The sequence below is a fragment of the Oryctolagus cuniculus genome, chromosome 9 (assembly GCF_964237555.1).
Source record: "Oryctolagus cuniculus chromosome 9, mOryCun1.1, whole genome shotgun sequence".
In the NCBI taxonomy this organism is placed as follows: Eukaryota; Metazoa; Chordata; class Mammalia; order Lagomorpha; family Leporidae; genus Oryctolagus; species Oryctolagus cuniculus.
The window spans coordinates 127,440,487-127,457,829 of record NC_091440.1 but is presented as its reverse complement, the minus strand read 5'-3'; the positions used below and the strand labels follow the sequence as shown (position 1 = coordinate 127,457,829).

The 17,343-nt window shown below is 46.8% G+C and overlaps 1 protein-coding gene across 2 annotated transcripts in view; it reads left to right on the top strand.

Moving 5' to 3' along the window:
• The window catches only part of IPO8 (importin 8), a 65,546-nt gene that overhangs the window by 19,283 nt on the left and 28,920 nt on the right, over positions 1-17,343 (top strand). For both annotated transcript variants that reach the window (XM_051850377.2, XM_051850380.2), the window contains 11 exons: positions 1,695-1,784; positions 3,414-3,508; positions 4,085-4,169; positions 6,612-6,746; positions 7,912-8,011; positions 11,697-11,773; positions 12,098-12,214; positions 12,589-12,678; positions 14,094-14,259; positions 15,729-15,889; positions 16,422-16,547. In XM_051850377.2, the coding sequence (XP_051706337.2) occupies positions 1,695-1,784; positions 3,414-3,508; positions 4,085-4,169; positions 6,612-6,746; positions 7,912-8,011; positions 11,697-11,773; positions 12,098-12,214; positions 12,589-12,678; positions 14,094-14,259; positions 15,729-15,889; positions 16,422-16,547 (1,242 nt within the window). The remainder of the gene's footprint in view (positions 1-1,694; positions 1,785-3,413; positions 3,509-4,084; positions 4,170-6,611; positions 6,747-7,911; positions 8,012-11,696; positions 11,774-12,097; positions 12,215-12,588; positions 12,679-14,093; positions 14,260-15,728; positions 15,890-16,421; positions 16,548-17,343) is intronic.

Sequence of the window (17,343 nt, the reverse complement as noted above, 5' to 3'; positions counted from 1 at the left end):
TGAACCTTGAGTCCTTGACAGATGCAGGTGGGTCATTGCGTGTGGGCGGAGGCGGACCACTGCTGTCAGCTTGGTCTGCTGGGTGCTGAGCCGGATGGGCCGTGGCGCTGCCTCCTGGTGACGTTCGTCTCAGCCAGAGGGGCACTGGGCCTGTCCTGCGCCTTGTGTCCGACTTGATGGACTTGTGCAGTGTCAGGATGTGTCAGCTCACCGCCGACTTAGGTTTTATTTAAAGTCTCAATAGAGACAGCCTGAGGCAGGTATGTTTTTCCAGGTCAGCCTTTTTATGGGGGCAGGGAAAGGTGCATATCTGAGAAGAGAGAAGAACTAGGATACGTGGAAAACGTATTTCATATTTCCCTGCTGCTGCTTTTTTTTTTTTTTTTAAAGACTTATTTATGTATTTGAAAGGCAGACTTAGAGGGCAGGAGAGACAGCTTCCGTCCTCTGAAATCACTCCCAAAATGGCTATGATGGCTAGAGCTGGGCTGATCTGAAGGCAAGAGCCAGGAGCTGCTTCTGGGTCTCCCACATGGGTGCAGGGACTCAAGCACTCGGGCCATGTTCCTCTGCTTTCCCAGGTGCATTAGCAGAGAGCTGGCTCTGAAGTGGAGCAGCTGGGATTCAAACTCGTGCTCATATGGGATACCAGTGGCTTAACTTGCCATGCCACAGTGCTGGCCCCTGCTTTTTTTTTTTTTTTTTTTTTTTTTTCTTATTTCTTAATGAAGAAGGAAGATGTTTGGTGCCTTTGTTAAAGCACTGTGTAGAAACTTGCCTGAGTTGGGCTGCGTTAGCCTGAGGCAGACTTACTTGATGCTGCGAGGACTTTGCTAGTAGGTGCGATATCGGCTCATTCGGAGGCCGGCTTGCCCTTTCTTACTGGGAGAGACCACCAGTAACGGAGACTTAACACAGAAGCGGATGACGTCATATTCCCAGAGCCTCTGCCTCTGCTTGGCTTGCTGGGAGGCTAAGTCCAAAATTTTTCTCTGAAACTGTTTTGTGCCAAAAACATAAAACATGTGAAAAATAAGAGCTGCGTGTTTGAGGCGTGCTAATCAAAAATCAGACACACAAAGGAGCGAGGGGCAGAATCGCTTTTCTAGGATCTCATGCTGGACGGTCAAGAAACTAACGCTATTCAAGTTTGTTTTTGGCTTTTTTTGGTTTTGTTTTAAAAAGTAGCTTAGTGAATCAAATCATGGAATGTTTGCTTCAAAATTTCAAAACTTTATGTGAGGATATTTCAAAAAGCTCATGGGAAATGGAATTGAAAGAAGCTTATTTTTGTGTAAAAATGTTGAAGTCGCGCATAGATTTTTCATAGTAGGCATTTTCCGTAAACTTTCCAAAGATCCCTTTGATACAGGCTTCTGGATCCATTGTAAGTTAGGTTTTAGGCTGAACCACACCAAGTTGCCATCGTTACGTTCTTACATTAGCTGTTTCACGTGAAAGCCCTTCAGAAAGCTCCTGGGGAAACTCTAGTGCAGGATTTTGATGGGGTGCGGAAGACTTGGACACCCCTGGGGGGAGGGGTGCGGAAGACTTGGACACCCCTGGGGGGAGGGGTGCGGAAGACTTGGACACCCCTGGGGAGTGTCTCCCGGCGCCCAGTCCGTGACCTTTGTGAACCCCTTCTAGATCTCTCTGAGGGCAGGAGTCACTGAATGTTGTTGCCTGTCTTCCAGTACGTGCTGCCTCTGCAGCTGGTGAGTAACCAGACCATGACCACGTGGATGGAGATCTTCCGCACGATCGTCGACAGGACAGTCCCTCCCGTAAGACGCGCTGGGAACCGGGTGTGGAGCACTGGTGGACGCCTTCCTTGCCAGTCTGCTGCTTGAGAATAAGTTACTCTTGAAAAGAAACAGCTTATACTATATATTCATTTCAGAAAGCTCAGAGGCAAAAATAATAAGAGCTACATTTAATTGTATTAAAATGGTGAAATCCGTTTTGCTTTAAATATTTACAAATACAAATGTGTGTGTGTTACTTATTTGAGGGGCAGAGAGAGAGGGAGAGAGACAGAGATCTTCCATTTACTGGTTTACTCCTCATATCCCACAAGGTTGGGGCTGGGCTAGGCCAGGCCAAGGCAGGGAGCTGAGAACTCGATCCGAGTCTCCCACTGATGGCAGGAAATCAACTGCTTGAGCTGTTATCTGCTGACTGCCATGGTCTGCTTCGGTCAAGCTCTTGATTCCAGCTTCTTGCCAAAGAGTTGAACCCAGGCACTTGGACTGGGACGTGGGTCTCCTAACTGACGTGTTAATTGTGAGACCAAATGCTTGCCCCCAAAAAACTGTTTTTGCAACTTGATATTGATCTTCTAGCTTTTTTTTCTGTGCATATATATGCAATAATACTTTATAAAAATATATGTAGATGATACTGTGAAAATCACTTTTCATTTAAAACTTGGGGCTTCTTATTATGAATACTTTTATATGGTTTAAATTTTGGTGAATGCTTCACTTCATTTGCTGGATATTTAGATCGCTTTAAATTTTTTAGTATTTGTAAGATCGTATTTAAATTTTTGTGCACATCCATTAGTCTTTTCTTTGGGCAAATGTACGGAAGTGTTTCAGGCTTCTGCAAGACCTTGCCAGGTGCTTCCAAGAAGAGTGCCCTGGTCTGAAGATCCCTGTGTGCATACACACTTAGGTTTTACTGTGCTTGGTTGATGGTTGAAGCTGTCTCATGTTGATCTGCAATATCAAGGATGTATTTTTTTTAGCTCTCAAAATAACTACGTATATTTTAAAATTTAAACTTGTTTAAAAATTTATTAATCTGAAAGGCAGGATGACAGAGAGGGGGAGAGATGTTGGGTTATTTTCTCTCTGTTGGTCTGTTCCCCAAATTGCTGTAGTTAACTGGGGCTTGTCCATTTCGGAGCCAGGAACCAAGAACTCCATCCAGGTCTCCCAGATGGGTGGTAGCAACCTAGGTGCTGGGACCATCGTCTGCTTCCCAGGTGTATCAGCAGGGAGCTGGAGCGGAAGTGTGGAGTAGCTGGGACTTGAACTGGCACTTGGGAACAGTGTTTTGAGTTGTCATTTATGAACCTGGAAGCAAAGAAGCTAGTGGGCAGTTCAGTGACTCGGACAACAGTACACTTGTGTTAACCATCACCAGGTCAAAGGGTAGAACCTTTATGTCGGTTCCTTGGGACAACGCGGTTTGTATTTTCTATTTGCTTGCGCTTTTTGAAGACAGGAAGTAAATGTGAAGAACAGCCTTGGTTGGGTGAAATCTGTTTTGCAAATGATAAAGTAAGAATTTGCGCCTGTGTCCCACTCCGACTTGACATTCGGTGTGAGAGAATGTGCAGAGGCCTGCCTTGTTGTGCAGGAAGTCCTCTGGGCAGGAGCCTCATCGGGGTGCTCTTGTCCTCCTAGGAGACCCTGCAGATCGACGAGGATGACAGGCCCGAGCTCGTGTGGTGGAAGTGTAAGAAGTGGGCGCTGCACATCGTGGCCCGTCTCTTTGAACGGTAATCCTCTGCCGGTCCCCGTGGCGCCGCACAGCCATCTCCGTGCTGCGCGTGAGCAGAGCGCGGTTGTAGGGATGCTCTATGGTGTCCACTGTTGGTCTTAAAGCCACAGCAGGCAAGGCGTGGGCCTCCGTGTAGTGGAGGTCTACGTCTGAGATCATAAAGAAGGGGGCAGCCGTGGCTGGCTCTTCAGTTGTGTGGAAAACATAGAAAAATAATACAGTTCACTTCCTTGGGAATACCCAGGAATTATGCAAGAAGGTACATGGCCACTCCTTAAAGTCAAATTTAATTAAAAATGATTCAACACTACTATAGAACAAAGTTGGCAGTTGAATCCCTAGTGTTGGCCCTTCACGGCTCTTGGCTGAGTGGGTGAAAGTCTGTCTGCAGCTGTAAGGATGGCACAGAGGCAGAGCTCACCATGATCTTGTTTGATGGCTGTGGAAGGCAGCTGCAAGGTTGTTTTCTGCCCCGGAAGAGTGCATCTTGCTAACAAGCGTCTGTTTTTCACACTAGTGAGCATGCTTTGCTGTTAAACTTTACAGTAATTTAATTTTTTTTCCTCTTTTTAAGATACGGAAGCCCAGGAAATGTCACAAAAGAATACTTTGAATTTTCTGAATTCTTTTTGAAAACCTATGCAGTAGGAATTCAGCAGGTAATCAGCTTATGCCCTTTCTTTTTTTTCTTTAAGATTTACTTGTTTGAAAGGCACAGTTACAGAGAGGGTGAGAGGGAGGGAGGGTCACGGAGAGGGAGATCTCCCATCTGTTGGTTCACTTCCCAAGTCACCCCAATAGCCAGAGCTGGGTCGCTCTGGAGCCAGGAGCCAGGAGCTTCTTCCAGGTTTCCTGTAAGGGTGGCAGGGACCCAAGGACTTGGTCCATCTTCTGCTGCTTTCCCAAGCACATTAGCAGGGAGCTGGATCGGAAGTAGAGCAGCTGGGTATTAAATCGGTGCCCATATAGAATACTGGCTTCACAGGTAGGCGCTTTACCCACTAAGCCACAGTGCCAGCCCCAACATTGTTTGTATCCTAAACAGAACTTACTACTGATGATTGCTGTGTCGGGAACCTACTGAGGAAGCAAAGATTGAAGACATAAGCAGAGAGTTAACGATAGAGCGATGGCAGATTTTCGTGTCTTTATTGTCAGCCAGAATGGTGCCTCTTCAGCAGTAAGCGTGCTAACCCAGTTTAATGAGGAGAGTACATCTGAAAGACCAGGCAGGTGTCTCAGGAGAGAGCCGAGGGCGGAGTAGAACCATTTCCTGGTTCAGGAAAGCTGTAGTTACGATTCTGTCACGCATTCTTTTCTTGGCCTGTGATTCAGCGTGCAGTGAATATGGCTGAGATCATCTCTTCAGCAGTGCACATGGGTTCCGAGCTGGGAAGCTGTTCTGACCCCATTAAGCATCCTAAAGTCGATGTCCCCTGGAGCTGTGCTCTGCACTCTGCTCGTGTCACAGAGACACGCATGTGTCTGTATGTATTCACATGTGCTCCATCCTCCCTGCTGTCCAGGGGCCACGCTGCTATTGGAAGTAGTCAAGCAGAATCTTCCATTTTTAGCTGGTGTCACAGGAGGGCTTTTGAGTTAGCCGTAGGACTCGTGACAAATACGTCAACCTGAGTTTCATGTAACTTGAATGGAACTGATGTTCTGATTTGTAACTTTGGTAAGAACCATTTTTATTTATCACAGACTTGACAGGGCAGTGCTCTGGAGAGCAGGCCTGGGTGCAGGAACACTTGGGGTTTGTGGCTGTGCTGCTTCTGCCTATGGCCCCTGACCAGTCACGATGGCTCTGCACGGTCCCTTCCTTAGAAACCGTTGTTCTCATCTGTGACTTAGAAATAATTCTTGGCCGGCGACATGGCTCACTAGGCTAATCCTCCACCTAGCGGCGCCAGCACACTGGGTTCTAGTCCCAGTCAGGGTGCCGGATTCTGTCCCGGTTGCCCCTTTTCCAGGCCAGCCCTCTGCTGTGGCCCGGGAGTGCAGTGGAGGATGGCCCAAGTGCTTGGGCCCTGCACCCCATGGGAGACCAGGAGAAGTACCCGGCTCCTGCCTTCCGTTAGGCGCGGTGCGCCGGCCGCAGCAGCCATTGGAGGGTGAACCAACGGCAAAGGAAGACCTTTCTCTCTGTCTCTCTCTCACTATCCACTCTGCCTGTCAAAAAAAAAAAAAAAAAAATTCTCAGTTGTGTGTTAGGTTTACAAAGATAGTCCTTCTGTGGTCTGAAATGATAAAGTCTAAGTCTTCCATATTTTTTTCTAAGAATCTTTTTATTTTTGTTGAAATACTTTCCCATTTGGGTTTCTTTTGTTATGAAATTTATTCAGGCATAGGGAACTAATTTAATTTCTTTTTTCAGAGGGCCAGTCAGTGCCACCTCTTGCTGTCTGGAAATTGTTAATGTTTATTCATTCAAATCTGTTTTGCTTATTTGAAAGAGGGAGAGGAAGTGTGTGTGTGTGTGTGTAAGACACAGAGAGATACAGAACCTTATCTTTCGGTTCCCTCCCAAATGCCAGCCGTGGCCCCAAGCCAGGATCCCAGAATTCAGTCTGGATCACCTAAACGCGTGGCGGGGGGTTCAGGTGCCTGAGATCCAGGTCCTCTTCTGCTGGGTGTGCATCAGCAGAAAGCTGCGTCAGAAGTGGAGTTGCTGGGACTTGAACTTGGCACTCCAGTGTGGGATGCTGACACCCTAAGTGGTGGCTTAACCTGCTGTGCCGCAACTTCCATGCCTGTTAGACAGATACTTTTAACAGGAGTTTTAGTTCATTTTGAGGTTCTGGTAGTGGAATAGGGTTTAGGCTTATTTGGAGTAGTTCCATAGGCTAGGGCCTGGAAATTACAGTGTGACACTCTGTGGTTTAATATAACATAGACCCGTGTAATAATTAAAACTGACTGTGTGAGCCTTCTCTTTAATTACTCTTCTCCCCCTAAGTCTGTTGATGTTGGTCTTCTCGAGTTCTGGATTTTCTGTCATGCCCAAGACATCACACACACCGACCACCTGCCCTGCTGTGCCTTAACCTGCGGGTTGTTGATGATCCTGTGTGTTTTCTCTTCCTCTCGTCTTATAGGTACTACTAAAAATTTTAGACCAGTACAGACAGAAAGAATACGTGGCCCCCCGTGTTCTTCAGCAGGCATTCAACTACCTGAACCAGGGAGTGGTCCACTCTGTGACCTGGAAGCAGATGAAGCCGCACATGCAGGTGAGCGTCCGAGAGCCGCTCTGTGATAAGCAAGTTTTCTTGACGAGGTGTCCCTGATCCCACGTCTTACATGAAATGTGTTTCTGTATCCATGAACATTGTCCAGTGAGTGCAGTCTGAGACCCGGCCTGCAGGGCTTGGAGTCCGAGCATCAGGGAAGAGGGGTGCCTTCCGCTTAGGGTCTGTTTGCCCCAGCTTCTCTGTAAGGGTAGAGAACGTCTCCTGCGAGGTTGCTGGGCCGGGACGAGCTGTGAGAATGCGTGGTGACAGCTGGCAGCGGGCTCTGCTGGGCCAGCGTTGCTGTGCAGTGAGTGAAGCCGCCTACGTGGCTGTTTGCTCTGCCAGGTATGAGCAGCAAGTTCTCTTTCTTTCTTTGGATCATTAACTTCTATGGCGGAAGTTAAAACTTCTCTGTCTTTAATATAGGATTCAGCATTATTTAAACAAATCAGAATGGAAAATTATGGACCCTTAATAGATAAATTGTTAATTCACATGAAAAAATTTGAAGAATTCAGTGCCATTAGGAGTGGGTTTATGGAGAGTGTAGATAGGATCCTCCCTCCAAATTTGTTTTTGTGGAGTAGAAAATGGTATTTTTGAAAATGAAAGAAGGAAAATTTGTTGTTGATTTATTTCCATGTGGACAAAAAAGTATTGTAGTAAAAACCTTGGCTTGATATTTTTATGCCCTGTGTTCCTAAATCTGTTTATATGAAATACATGAAATTCGTATGCCTTTAATAAAAATAAAAATAAACACCTTACCATCACCAACACAAGAATTCTAGGGTGTAAACAAACACACATTGCTGCAAGTAGGCGATTAAACTGTGCAAATTTTCTGTGGACAAATCCAAAACTTTAAAATAATTTATCATTTTAAGGTTTTTTCCTTGTTTATCACTCCTGTGGGGAAACCTAGAGGTAGATGGAGTTACAGATGCGTTCATTCCAGCATAATACAATGCTGTTTATACCTGAAAGAAACACCCATTTGTTAGTAAAGGTGTATTACCTTGTTTCTTCAAAGGAACATGTGTACACATTGCAGAGGGAAGGTTAACGTGAAAATCGGGACAGCAGCACCCACGGGCGTGGCGAGCGGGTGCTGGCCCCGGTTGGAGCCGGCCGTGCCCACGAGCTGTTTGTTTCCATGTCGTAGAACATATCGGAGGATGTGATCTTCCCAGTGATGTGCTACAGAGACGAGGATGAGGAGCTGTGGCAGGAAGATCCGCACGAGTACATCAGGATGAAGTTTGGTAATGCATGTGCTGTGGGCCCCGTGGTCTCTGCACGTGTAAAGCAATGTAACCAAATGCGTACTTTTAAGCGGATGTTGTGACTTGACCGTGAAACTCGGGAGTTGGCTGTGCTGCTGAAGCTCAGAGCTGGGGCCGTGGATCTGGCCGTGATGAGCCCCCAGTCAGCCCTCAGGGTGCCGCAGCACCTGTGGGCTGTGTGTTATTGTCCTGTTGTGACCAGGCTGCCGGGACACCTGTTTATGAATGGGGTTCTTCTCAATTCTGGGAGATCCTTGAGATTGAGGACATTTTAGGAGCATCCCAGTTAGCTTTGCCTCCTCACCCTAGGGACCAGGATTCCCCGAGGGAATAGAACTCCCTGCCAGGGCCTCGCTGTCTGACCTAGGTTCTCTGGGGGTCCTTTCAGCGTGGGTCTTCCTGGAAGCTGCTGAACTGTGCAGGTTGCCCGAGTCACTGCCCCCTCCCGGGCCTGTCCAGTTGGCATTAATGGATTGATGGACTGAGCAGCTGGCATAGCAGAATGTTAGTTTACGTCCCTCTGCCTCTCGCAGTCTGAGGGCGGGAACGCTGTTCCCTGCGTTGCTTCTTCATCCCTTCTGGCGTCTGGGCTGGTGCTTGGCTCCCTGCGCCTTCAGTGAAGGTGAACCAGTGCTGCTCACAGCAGCGCCGCCGAGGGCGCTCAGAGCGGCGGCCGTGCTTCCTGTGTTGAGTGGGGGGTCTGTAGCTGCCTGCCTTGAACTTATTAGACTTACTGTCTGGACACTGCCTGGTGTTGGCATGAATTGATGCAGTAAGGGGGGAGGCGCCTCTTGCCTTAGTGACAAAGCGCAGGAAAAACAAATGGAGGTGAATAACGTTTGCCCTCTGCTTCTGCTTTCTCTCTCTGTCCTGTCTTCCTCCTCTGGAAGTCATCACTCACATTGAGGGTTTACTGTTTCCTCTTGTGACTTTGTTTTCCTGCTTTGGTGGAATGGTGAGCTCGTCTTTTTTTTTTTTTAAAGATTTATTTATTGGCTGGCGCTGCGGCTCACTAGGCTAATCCTCCGCCTTGCAGCGCTGGCACACCGGGTTCTAGTCCTGGTCGGGGCGCCGGATTGTGTCCCGGTTGCCCCTCTTCCAGGCCAGCTCTCTGCTGTGGCCAGGGAGTGCAGTGGAGGATGGCCCAGGTGCTTGGGCCCTGCACCCCATGGGAGACCAGGAGAAGCACCTGGCTCCTGCCATCGGATCAGCGCAGTGCGCCGGCCGCAGCATGCCGGCTGCAGCGGCCATTGGAGGGTGAACCAACGGCAAAGGAAGACCTTTCTCTCTGTCTCTCTCTCTCTCTGTCTACTCTGCCTGTCAAAAAAAAAAAAAAAATTATTTATTTATTTGAAAGTCAGAGTTATAGAGAGATGCAGAGACAGGTCTTCCATCCTCTGGTTCACTCCCCAGTTGGCTGCAATGGCTGGAGCTGTGCCGATCAGAAGCCAGGAGCTTTTTCCAGGTCTCCCACGCAGGCAGGGACTCAAGGACTTGGGCCATCTTCTACTGCTTTCCCAGGCAGAAATGGAGCAGCCAGGACTCAAACTGGTGCCTGTATGGGATGCCAGCACTGCAGGCGGCAGCTTTACCTACTAAGCCACAGTGCCAGCCCCTGAGCTCGTCTTTGTTTGAAGACATTTTTTCAGTGTTTGCTTTTCTATAATACTTATGTGTTTTTATAATATACAGCATGTTAAAATGCTCCATATGTTACTGATTCTTCCTATCTGATAGGATATTATCTCAGTTTTGAGATAATAAAGAGCTGTGTATGTTGACTAATAGGCTATTTGGATTTTATTTGTTTAAAATATTTTATGGGTGGCTTAAGACTAGCTGGAATGCTTCTTTCTTTTTTTTTTTTTTTTTTTTTTTTTTAAGATTTATTTATTTGAAAGGCAGAGCTAGAGAGAGGGAGAGACGGAGGTCTTCCATCTGCTGGTTCACTCCACAAGTGGCTGCAATTCCTGGAGCTGTGCTGATCAAAGCCAAGAGCCAGGAACTTCTTCCTGGTCTGCTATATGGGTGCAGGGGCCCAAGAACTTGGGCCATCTTCTGCTTTCCCAGGCCATTAGCAGGGAGCTGGATCAGAAGCTGAGCAGCCAGGACTGGAACTGGCACTCATATGACATGCCGGCACTAAAGCTGGTGGCTTAACCCGCTACACCACAGCGCTGGCCCTGAAGTGCTTTTTCTTTATCCTGTGGACTAGAATGCAGTGACAATTATTTATGTATTTTACTTTTGGATAGCTATAGGGAAGAACAGTTAATGTGTTTTCCTTTAAAATTTTTTTCGTCAGTTGCAGCTATTTGTATGAATGGAACACTCCTATCTAAATGTATTGACTGATATTAATAATAATGTTTTCTTTATTTTTCCTGTTGTGTTCCCTTTAACCAACACCTTCTGATTTCTCCAGTAATGATGTTTAGGTAAAAGTGATAGGAGCCAAGACTTAGGTGTTAAGACAGCCTACATACAAACACTGGTTTGGTTTTTTAATTGTTGTGTAGCCATGAGCAGTTACTTAACCTTTCTGAAGTGGAATGTTTGTCGCAGTCAACAGGTCATCATGACAGTGCTGGGAGGGTTAAGTGGGACAGTACCCAGGGAAGAAGATGGTGCAGTTGTTAAATCGTTACGTGTGTATCTTACATTGTCAGGTGACGACTCGGATTCGGATCAAGTGGTATGTTGAGTTTAAAGGGGCTAACATTGAGCACGTGCCCATGGAATGCCTCCTGTAGGCAGAGCCGGGCCTTATCCTCACAAACCCCCTTCTCTGCCCTCGGCTTGCAGGGCTTTGTCTTTACATTTCCATGGGCAATGTTTTTGTTTGTTTATGTATTTATTTAAGATATCTAGAAGTTTGAGAGGCAGAGTGACAGAGAAAGGGAGACACAGAAAGAGAGGGGTCCTCCATCTGCTAGTTCACTCCCCAAATGACCAACCTGAAGCCAGGAGTGAGGAGCTTCCTCCGGGTCCCCCATGTGGGTGCAGGGGCCCATGGACTTGGGCCATCCTTCACTGCTTTCCCAGGCCATAGCAGAGAGCTGGATCGGAAAAGGAGCAGCTGGGACTCGAACCGAGAGCCATGTGGGATGCCAGCACTGCAGGCAGAGGCTTAACCTACTGCACAACCATGCTGGTCCCCATGGCAGCTTTTGATGGGCCTGTGGGGAGGTTTCCCCCAAGTAGCAGCCCCTTTTCTCACCATGTCCTGCCCACTTCACTTTTGTTCCTTGCCTGACCTATTGAGCAAACATCTGTATCCCATGGGTCTCTCCTCTGACCACATAAGCCTCATAGAAGCATTTCTGTTTCATCCGGGACTCTGCAGAGCCTGGGGCAGAGCCTGGCGCCGAGTGAGCATGGCAGAGTGGTGGTTGTGTCCCGACAGAGAGCAAGCCCTATTCCTGTCCTCCGTGAAACAGCGGGGCCTCCCGGGTGCTGGTTTCCAGGCGGAGTTTTGGAGGGGCAGCCTGGTTCATGGGTGTCGTGGTGACAGTGAGTGACATGTCCGGAGCTGGCTTATGCTGCCAGTCGGTGTGGTGTGCACTGTCGGATTTCTTGGCTCAGGACAGTAGTAGGTCAGGGCTCAAGTCTATAATTACTTACTATGCCTTTACTAAGATGGTTTAACCTTTTTAAATCTTAGATATTTTTGAAGATTATGCTTCTCCCACCACAGCAGCCCAGACTCTGCTGTATACTGCTGCAAAGAAAAGGAAAGAGGTACGTGGGTACCTTCATACACCCAAGACATGAAGGCAGCTGGTGGTGTGCTGATGCGCCAGTACACCGCCAGTGTTGGAGAAGTTAGATGATTGTAGCCGTCAGCTTCAGGATATTTTATTCTGTCCCAGCAAGGGGAAAGGGGAAAGGCAAAAGTAGCATTGATCATTTCGTTTCTTGGCAAATTGAGTATTTCTTATTAAGCATCTAGATCTTTGATAAAACACAATAAACTAGCTTTCTTTTTGAAAACTTGTACACTTGATGCCATAGGGAGGCAGCACAAGTTCACGTAGACTGAAGTGGGCTCTTGTGTTTCTTCAGGTCTTGCCAAAAATGATGGCGTTCTGCTACCAAGTCCTCACAGACCCGAGCGTCGATCCCAGGAAGAAGGACGGAGCCCTGCACGTGATTGGCTCCCTGGCTGAGATTTTACTGAAGGTCAGGGTGGTCTCAGTTCAGCTGAGTGGGCTCATTGAACACTGGTGGCTGCTGTGGGTAATCAAGATGATTGGATATGCCCTCTGTCCCTGATTTCTTTAATTAAAAATGATCACTTTTTTGGGTCAATTTTTCCTTTTGAAACCATTGCTATACAGAAGGACTTTGGTATTCTGCAAAAATCAGTATCAGATTGATCTAAGGTAATAGTTGTGCCATGTTGTAAGATATGCTATATTGTAGGCCAAATAATTTTACAAAACTTCAAATAGAAGTACAGTAAATGCAAGTCATCATAAACATACTTGTTAGGAAATGAATCTTAACCATGAAAAAGACATTGAAAAGTGGAAATGTAATTTGTTTCTTCACAGAAGAGTTTATTCAAGGACCAAATTGAGTTGTTTCTGCAGAATCATGTGTTCCCATTGTTACTGTCTCACCTGGGATATCTTCGAGCTAGAGTAAGTTTCTCACCTTTTTGTTAAGTTTCATGAGATCTTCATCTGCAAGATAATGACTGAATAAATGTTTAGGGATGAATTGTTCTTGTACCAGTGGAATGATTGAGAATGTTTATTATGGTCACATCAGTTGAATCAAGAATGAGTTACTAAAGAAAAAGACTTGTAGATTTTATTTCCTACTGAGTTCACTTCCTTTATCAGCTGAGCCTCATTGGCCACATAGGTAAAACAGGCAGTGTTGAGGGTTGATTTTACAGCAATGGTATGATGTAAATTCATAAACAATTGGCATCTAGTTAAAATGGCGTGAAATTCTAGTTGGGCTACAAACTTGAGATTTCCAGTATGTTTGGCAACTTAGTAACGTTCCAGTGTGAACTTATGTTCTAAGTGCTATTTCTAGAATCCATTTATTTTATGGCGAAATAGAAATGGAAGTTTATTTCTAGAGCCTGTGTTTATAAATAGCTCCACACAGAAAATGCCATGCTAAAAACACGTTAGCCATGTCTGTGTGCCAGCCTGTGTTTTGTAAACGTGACAGCCAGTGGAGAATTCCTGGTCCAGCTGTCATTTAGGAAGGCCTAGGGCACGGGTGAGATTCTCTTCCTCCAGCCTTCAGAAACACAAATAACTTCTGTTGTGTGTCATGCACATAGAGGAAAAAGTAAAGGAGCAATGAGTCTGTGTTCTCATAGCTTAACACTTGATCATCTAGACAAGTTTTAATGTTCTTGTTAACTTACGTGAGAATAGAATTTTTCCAAGTTTGTGAGAAAAAATGACGTTCATCTAAATGTGAAGCCAGCAAATGGAGAAGCTTTTACTTAAAACAAGTTAGTTACAAATCATAATATTTATTTATTTAAAGCATAAGTAGGATTTTTTTCCTGGGATGTTTGAATTGGGCTTCATTTTCTCTTGCCTAGGAAAAATATCACTGTATACAGGTAATTTAGAAATAATGAAACTACTTTTTCATAACAAGAAATTCGGAAGTAGCCTTCTGATTAAGAAGTTGGATAAGACTCCTGCATCCCGGGTCGGAATACCTGGGTTCAAACCCTGGCTCTGCTCCCATTCCAGCCTCCTGTTGGAACAGCCATGACGGCGCAGGTGGTTGGGTTCCCCGACTCACAGGAGAGATCTGGGTTGAGTCTGGTGCTCCTGTCTATAGTTCCGTTTATTCCTCACCACTGCAGGAAGTGAGGGAGTGAACCATGAGGTGGGAGCTCGGTCTCTCCCTCCCTGTCTCCTAAATAAATAAATTTTTAAAAAGAAATGAGGAAACTAAAGCAAGCAATTGTTGGTAAACCTGGTGGTATTTCACTAAGAAGTTCTTGTATGTGTGACGTCATTGCAGAATGCCATAATCCCAATCTCTTCCTACTTACTTGCTTCTTACAATACAGTCGTGCTGGGTACTCCATGCATTTAGTTCTCTGAAGTTTCACAATGAGCTCAACCTGAGAAATGCCGTTGAATTAGCCAAGAAGAGCCTGATCGAAGATAAGGAGATGCCTGTTAAAGTTGAAGCCGCTCTTGCTCTCCAGTCATTAATCTCTAATCAGATACAAGGTAAAGCCAAAATCCCTGTCGCAAGTTTAAAAATTTTAAAATCTGAGGGTCCAGGGCTTGGATTTCTGAGCTTTTGCCCCCTCCGAATTTCACTGGGGTTTATTCTTGACTAATTCACGAATTGTTAGTGATTGTGGTTTCCAGAAAAATTTTTAGGCTGGGACCCACGTTAGTAATTGTTGGATTCCAGGAAGGCTGTCTTGGCACACAGGCCTTGGTGGGCGCAGGGTGCCTCAGGGTCAGGCCTTGGTGGGCGCAGGGTGCCTCAGGGTCAGGCCTTGGTGGGCGCAGGGTGCCTCAGGGTCAGGCCTTGGTGGGCGCAGGGTGCCTCAGGGTCAGGCCTTGGTGGGCGCAGGGTGCCTCAGGGTCAGGCCTTGGTGGGCGCAGGGTGCCTCAGGGTCAGGCCTTGGTGGGCGCAGGGTGCCTCAGGGTCAGGCCTTGGTGGGCGCAGGGTGCCTCAGGGTCAGGCCTTGGTGGGCGCAGGGTTAATCAGGGTCAGGCCTTGGGGAGACACAGGGTTCATCAGGGTTAGGCCTGGGTGGGCACAGGGTTAATCAGGGATCATCAGGCTCAGGTCTTGGTGGGCACAGGGTTCCTCAGGGTCAGGCCTTGGTGGGCGCAGGGTTCCTCAGGGTCAGGCCTTGGTGGGCGCAGGGTTCCTCAGGGTCAGGCCTTGGTGGGCGCAGGGTTCATCAGGGTTCCTCAGGGTCAGGCCTTGGTGGGCGCAGGGTTCATCAGGGTCAGGCCTATGGGAGACACAGGGTTCATCAGGGTCAGGCCTATGGGAGACACAGGGTTCATCAGGGTCAGGCCTTGGTGGGCACAGGGCTCATCAGGGCTCAGGCTCCCCAGGCTCAGGTGTAGGAGCAGGACCAGGCGGCTTCAGGATTCCTTTGAGTCCTAGGCGTCCAGGACTCTGCAGCTCTGCAGGCAGCAGGTGTGTGTCTCTTGAGTGAAGACATGGGTCAGAGTTGGGTTAGACCTGTGGTAGTCAGCGGTTGCTGAGGAACATGGACCTACCTGGACTCCCCACAGTGCGCCCTCGGGAGGACTGTCCTGTCGGGGTGTGTAGGAGGGAGGGTGGGTTGGGAAGAATTGGGCTGCATCAGTATTGGCATGTTGGTGTAAGTGACTTGTCAGACTTGTCATCAGGAGTGATGTAATACGTTCCCCAAGTTACGCTGATGACCGCATGGGTACTCTAACTAGAATGTCTCAGGGGGAGCTGTTAGGATTTTGGACAGGGCAATTCTTCCTGTGCAGGACTGCTTATCCCCGTGTTACTTGTGGGAAAGTTGACCTGCTGGTGAATGCTATTTGGCACAGCTTTGTAACTTGTTCACCAAAGAGCAAGTGTGTACGTAGCACCTTCTCTAGATACTGCACTGTGTCACTTCAGCTGTGACGAAGGTAATTGCTTTCACTACCTATGAATGGGTTATGTTTACCAGTGTCTTTTACTGCGTTAGCTAAGGAATTCATGAAGCCACACGTGAGGCCCATCATGCAGGAGCTGTTGCACATCGTCAGAGAAACTGAGAACGATGACGTCACCAACGTGATCCAGAAGATGATTTGCGAGTACAGTCCGGAGGTGGCCTCCATTGCGGTCGAGATGACTCAGCACCTGGTGAGCCTGGGCACACGCGGTTTAACATAGAAGCTCTGAGCAAACTGAATAGACGAAACTCGAGGATTTGGAGCACAGCTTTGCTTGTAACTGAACTACGAATAGAAAAAGATTTCTGAAGCTTATTAGTCCAGTAACCTTTAGGATAGCCACTTAGCATGTATAATCTGAGGTTTTGTGGTGATGTGCCTGGATGTGAGCCTTCTAAATCTCTCTTTTCTGGGCTTTGATTCTGGAAACTCATTTCTTTGTTTGGGGCAACGTCTTCTATTTCCTTTATTAGTTTTTTCCCTGCTTTTTTAGTTTTTATTTCCATTTCCTGATGTAGAAATGGATTAAATGTTAGTATGTATTCCACTGCAGTGAGTAAAAAGGGAAAAAGGACTATTCAAAGCATGACATATTTTTTAAAAAGTTGATTTAGTTAGCAAAATGCAGAACTTAAGGTTTGAGATACGTGAAACTGCCCTTTTGATAACTTGTATAATGGGGTATGAGTGCTAACTGTTCATATTTTAATGTTATTTCGTAGGCTGAGATATTTGGGAAAGTTCTTCAAAGTGATGAATATGAAGAAGTAGAAGACAAGACAGTAATGGCAATGGGTATCCTACATACCATTGATACCATCTTAACAGTTGTAGAAGATCACAAAGAGGTGAGATGTCTTTGGTTTAGCCATAGTAGTAACGCTGACTGTAATTTATATGCTGCTTAGTTATTGCTTGGGTTGGAAAGTGGCCTTTAGTTTTTAAATAAACTTACTAAAATGGCTGAGGGGAAATAGTCCAAGGACTATTTAGAAGTATATGAGGGTACTTTGAAGCCTTTGTGGAAAAGTGGAATTACAAGATGAGTTTATTTTTTTTTTTTAAATTATTTATTTGAAAGTTGGAGTTACAGAGGCAGAGAGAGAGAGAGAGAAAGAAAGAAGGAGAGACAGATGGAGAGGTCTTCCATCTGTTGGTTTACCCCAAATGCCCACAGTGGCCAGAGCTGTGCTGATCTGAAGCCGGGATCCAAGAGCTTCTTCCAGGTCTCCCAGGCAGTGCAGGGGCCCAAGGACTTGGGCCATCTTCTACTGCTTTCCCAGGCCATAGGAAACAGCTGGATCAGAAGAGGAGCAGCTGGGACTAGAACCAGTGCCCATAAGGGATGCTGGCATTGTGGCAGTGGCTTTACCTGCTACTCTGCTACACCAGCCCTTGCAGCTCCTATATTGTGTGCTGAGGACCTAGGAGGATGATTAATCTTGTGTTTATCACATATGGTTGAAGGCTACTAGATTCTTCCAAATAGTTAAGTATTCTTCTTGTTAATTTTTAATATTTGAGAGTCTGAGTGACAGCAGAGAGAAAACTTTTCTATCTGTGGTCAGTTCTCCAAATGCCTGCCAGAACTGGGCCAGGCTGAGACCAGGAGCTTGAGAATGCAATCCAAGTCCCCCAGGTGTG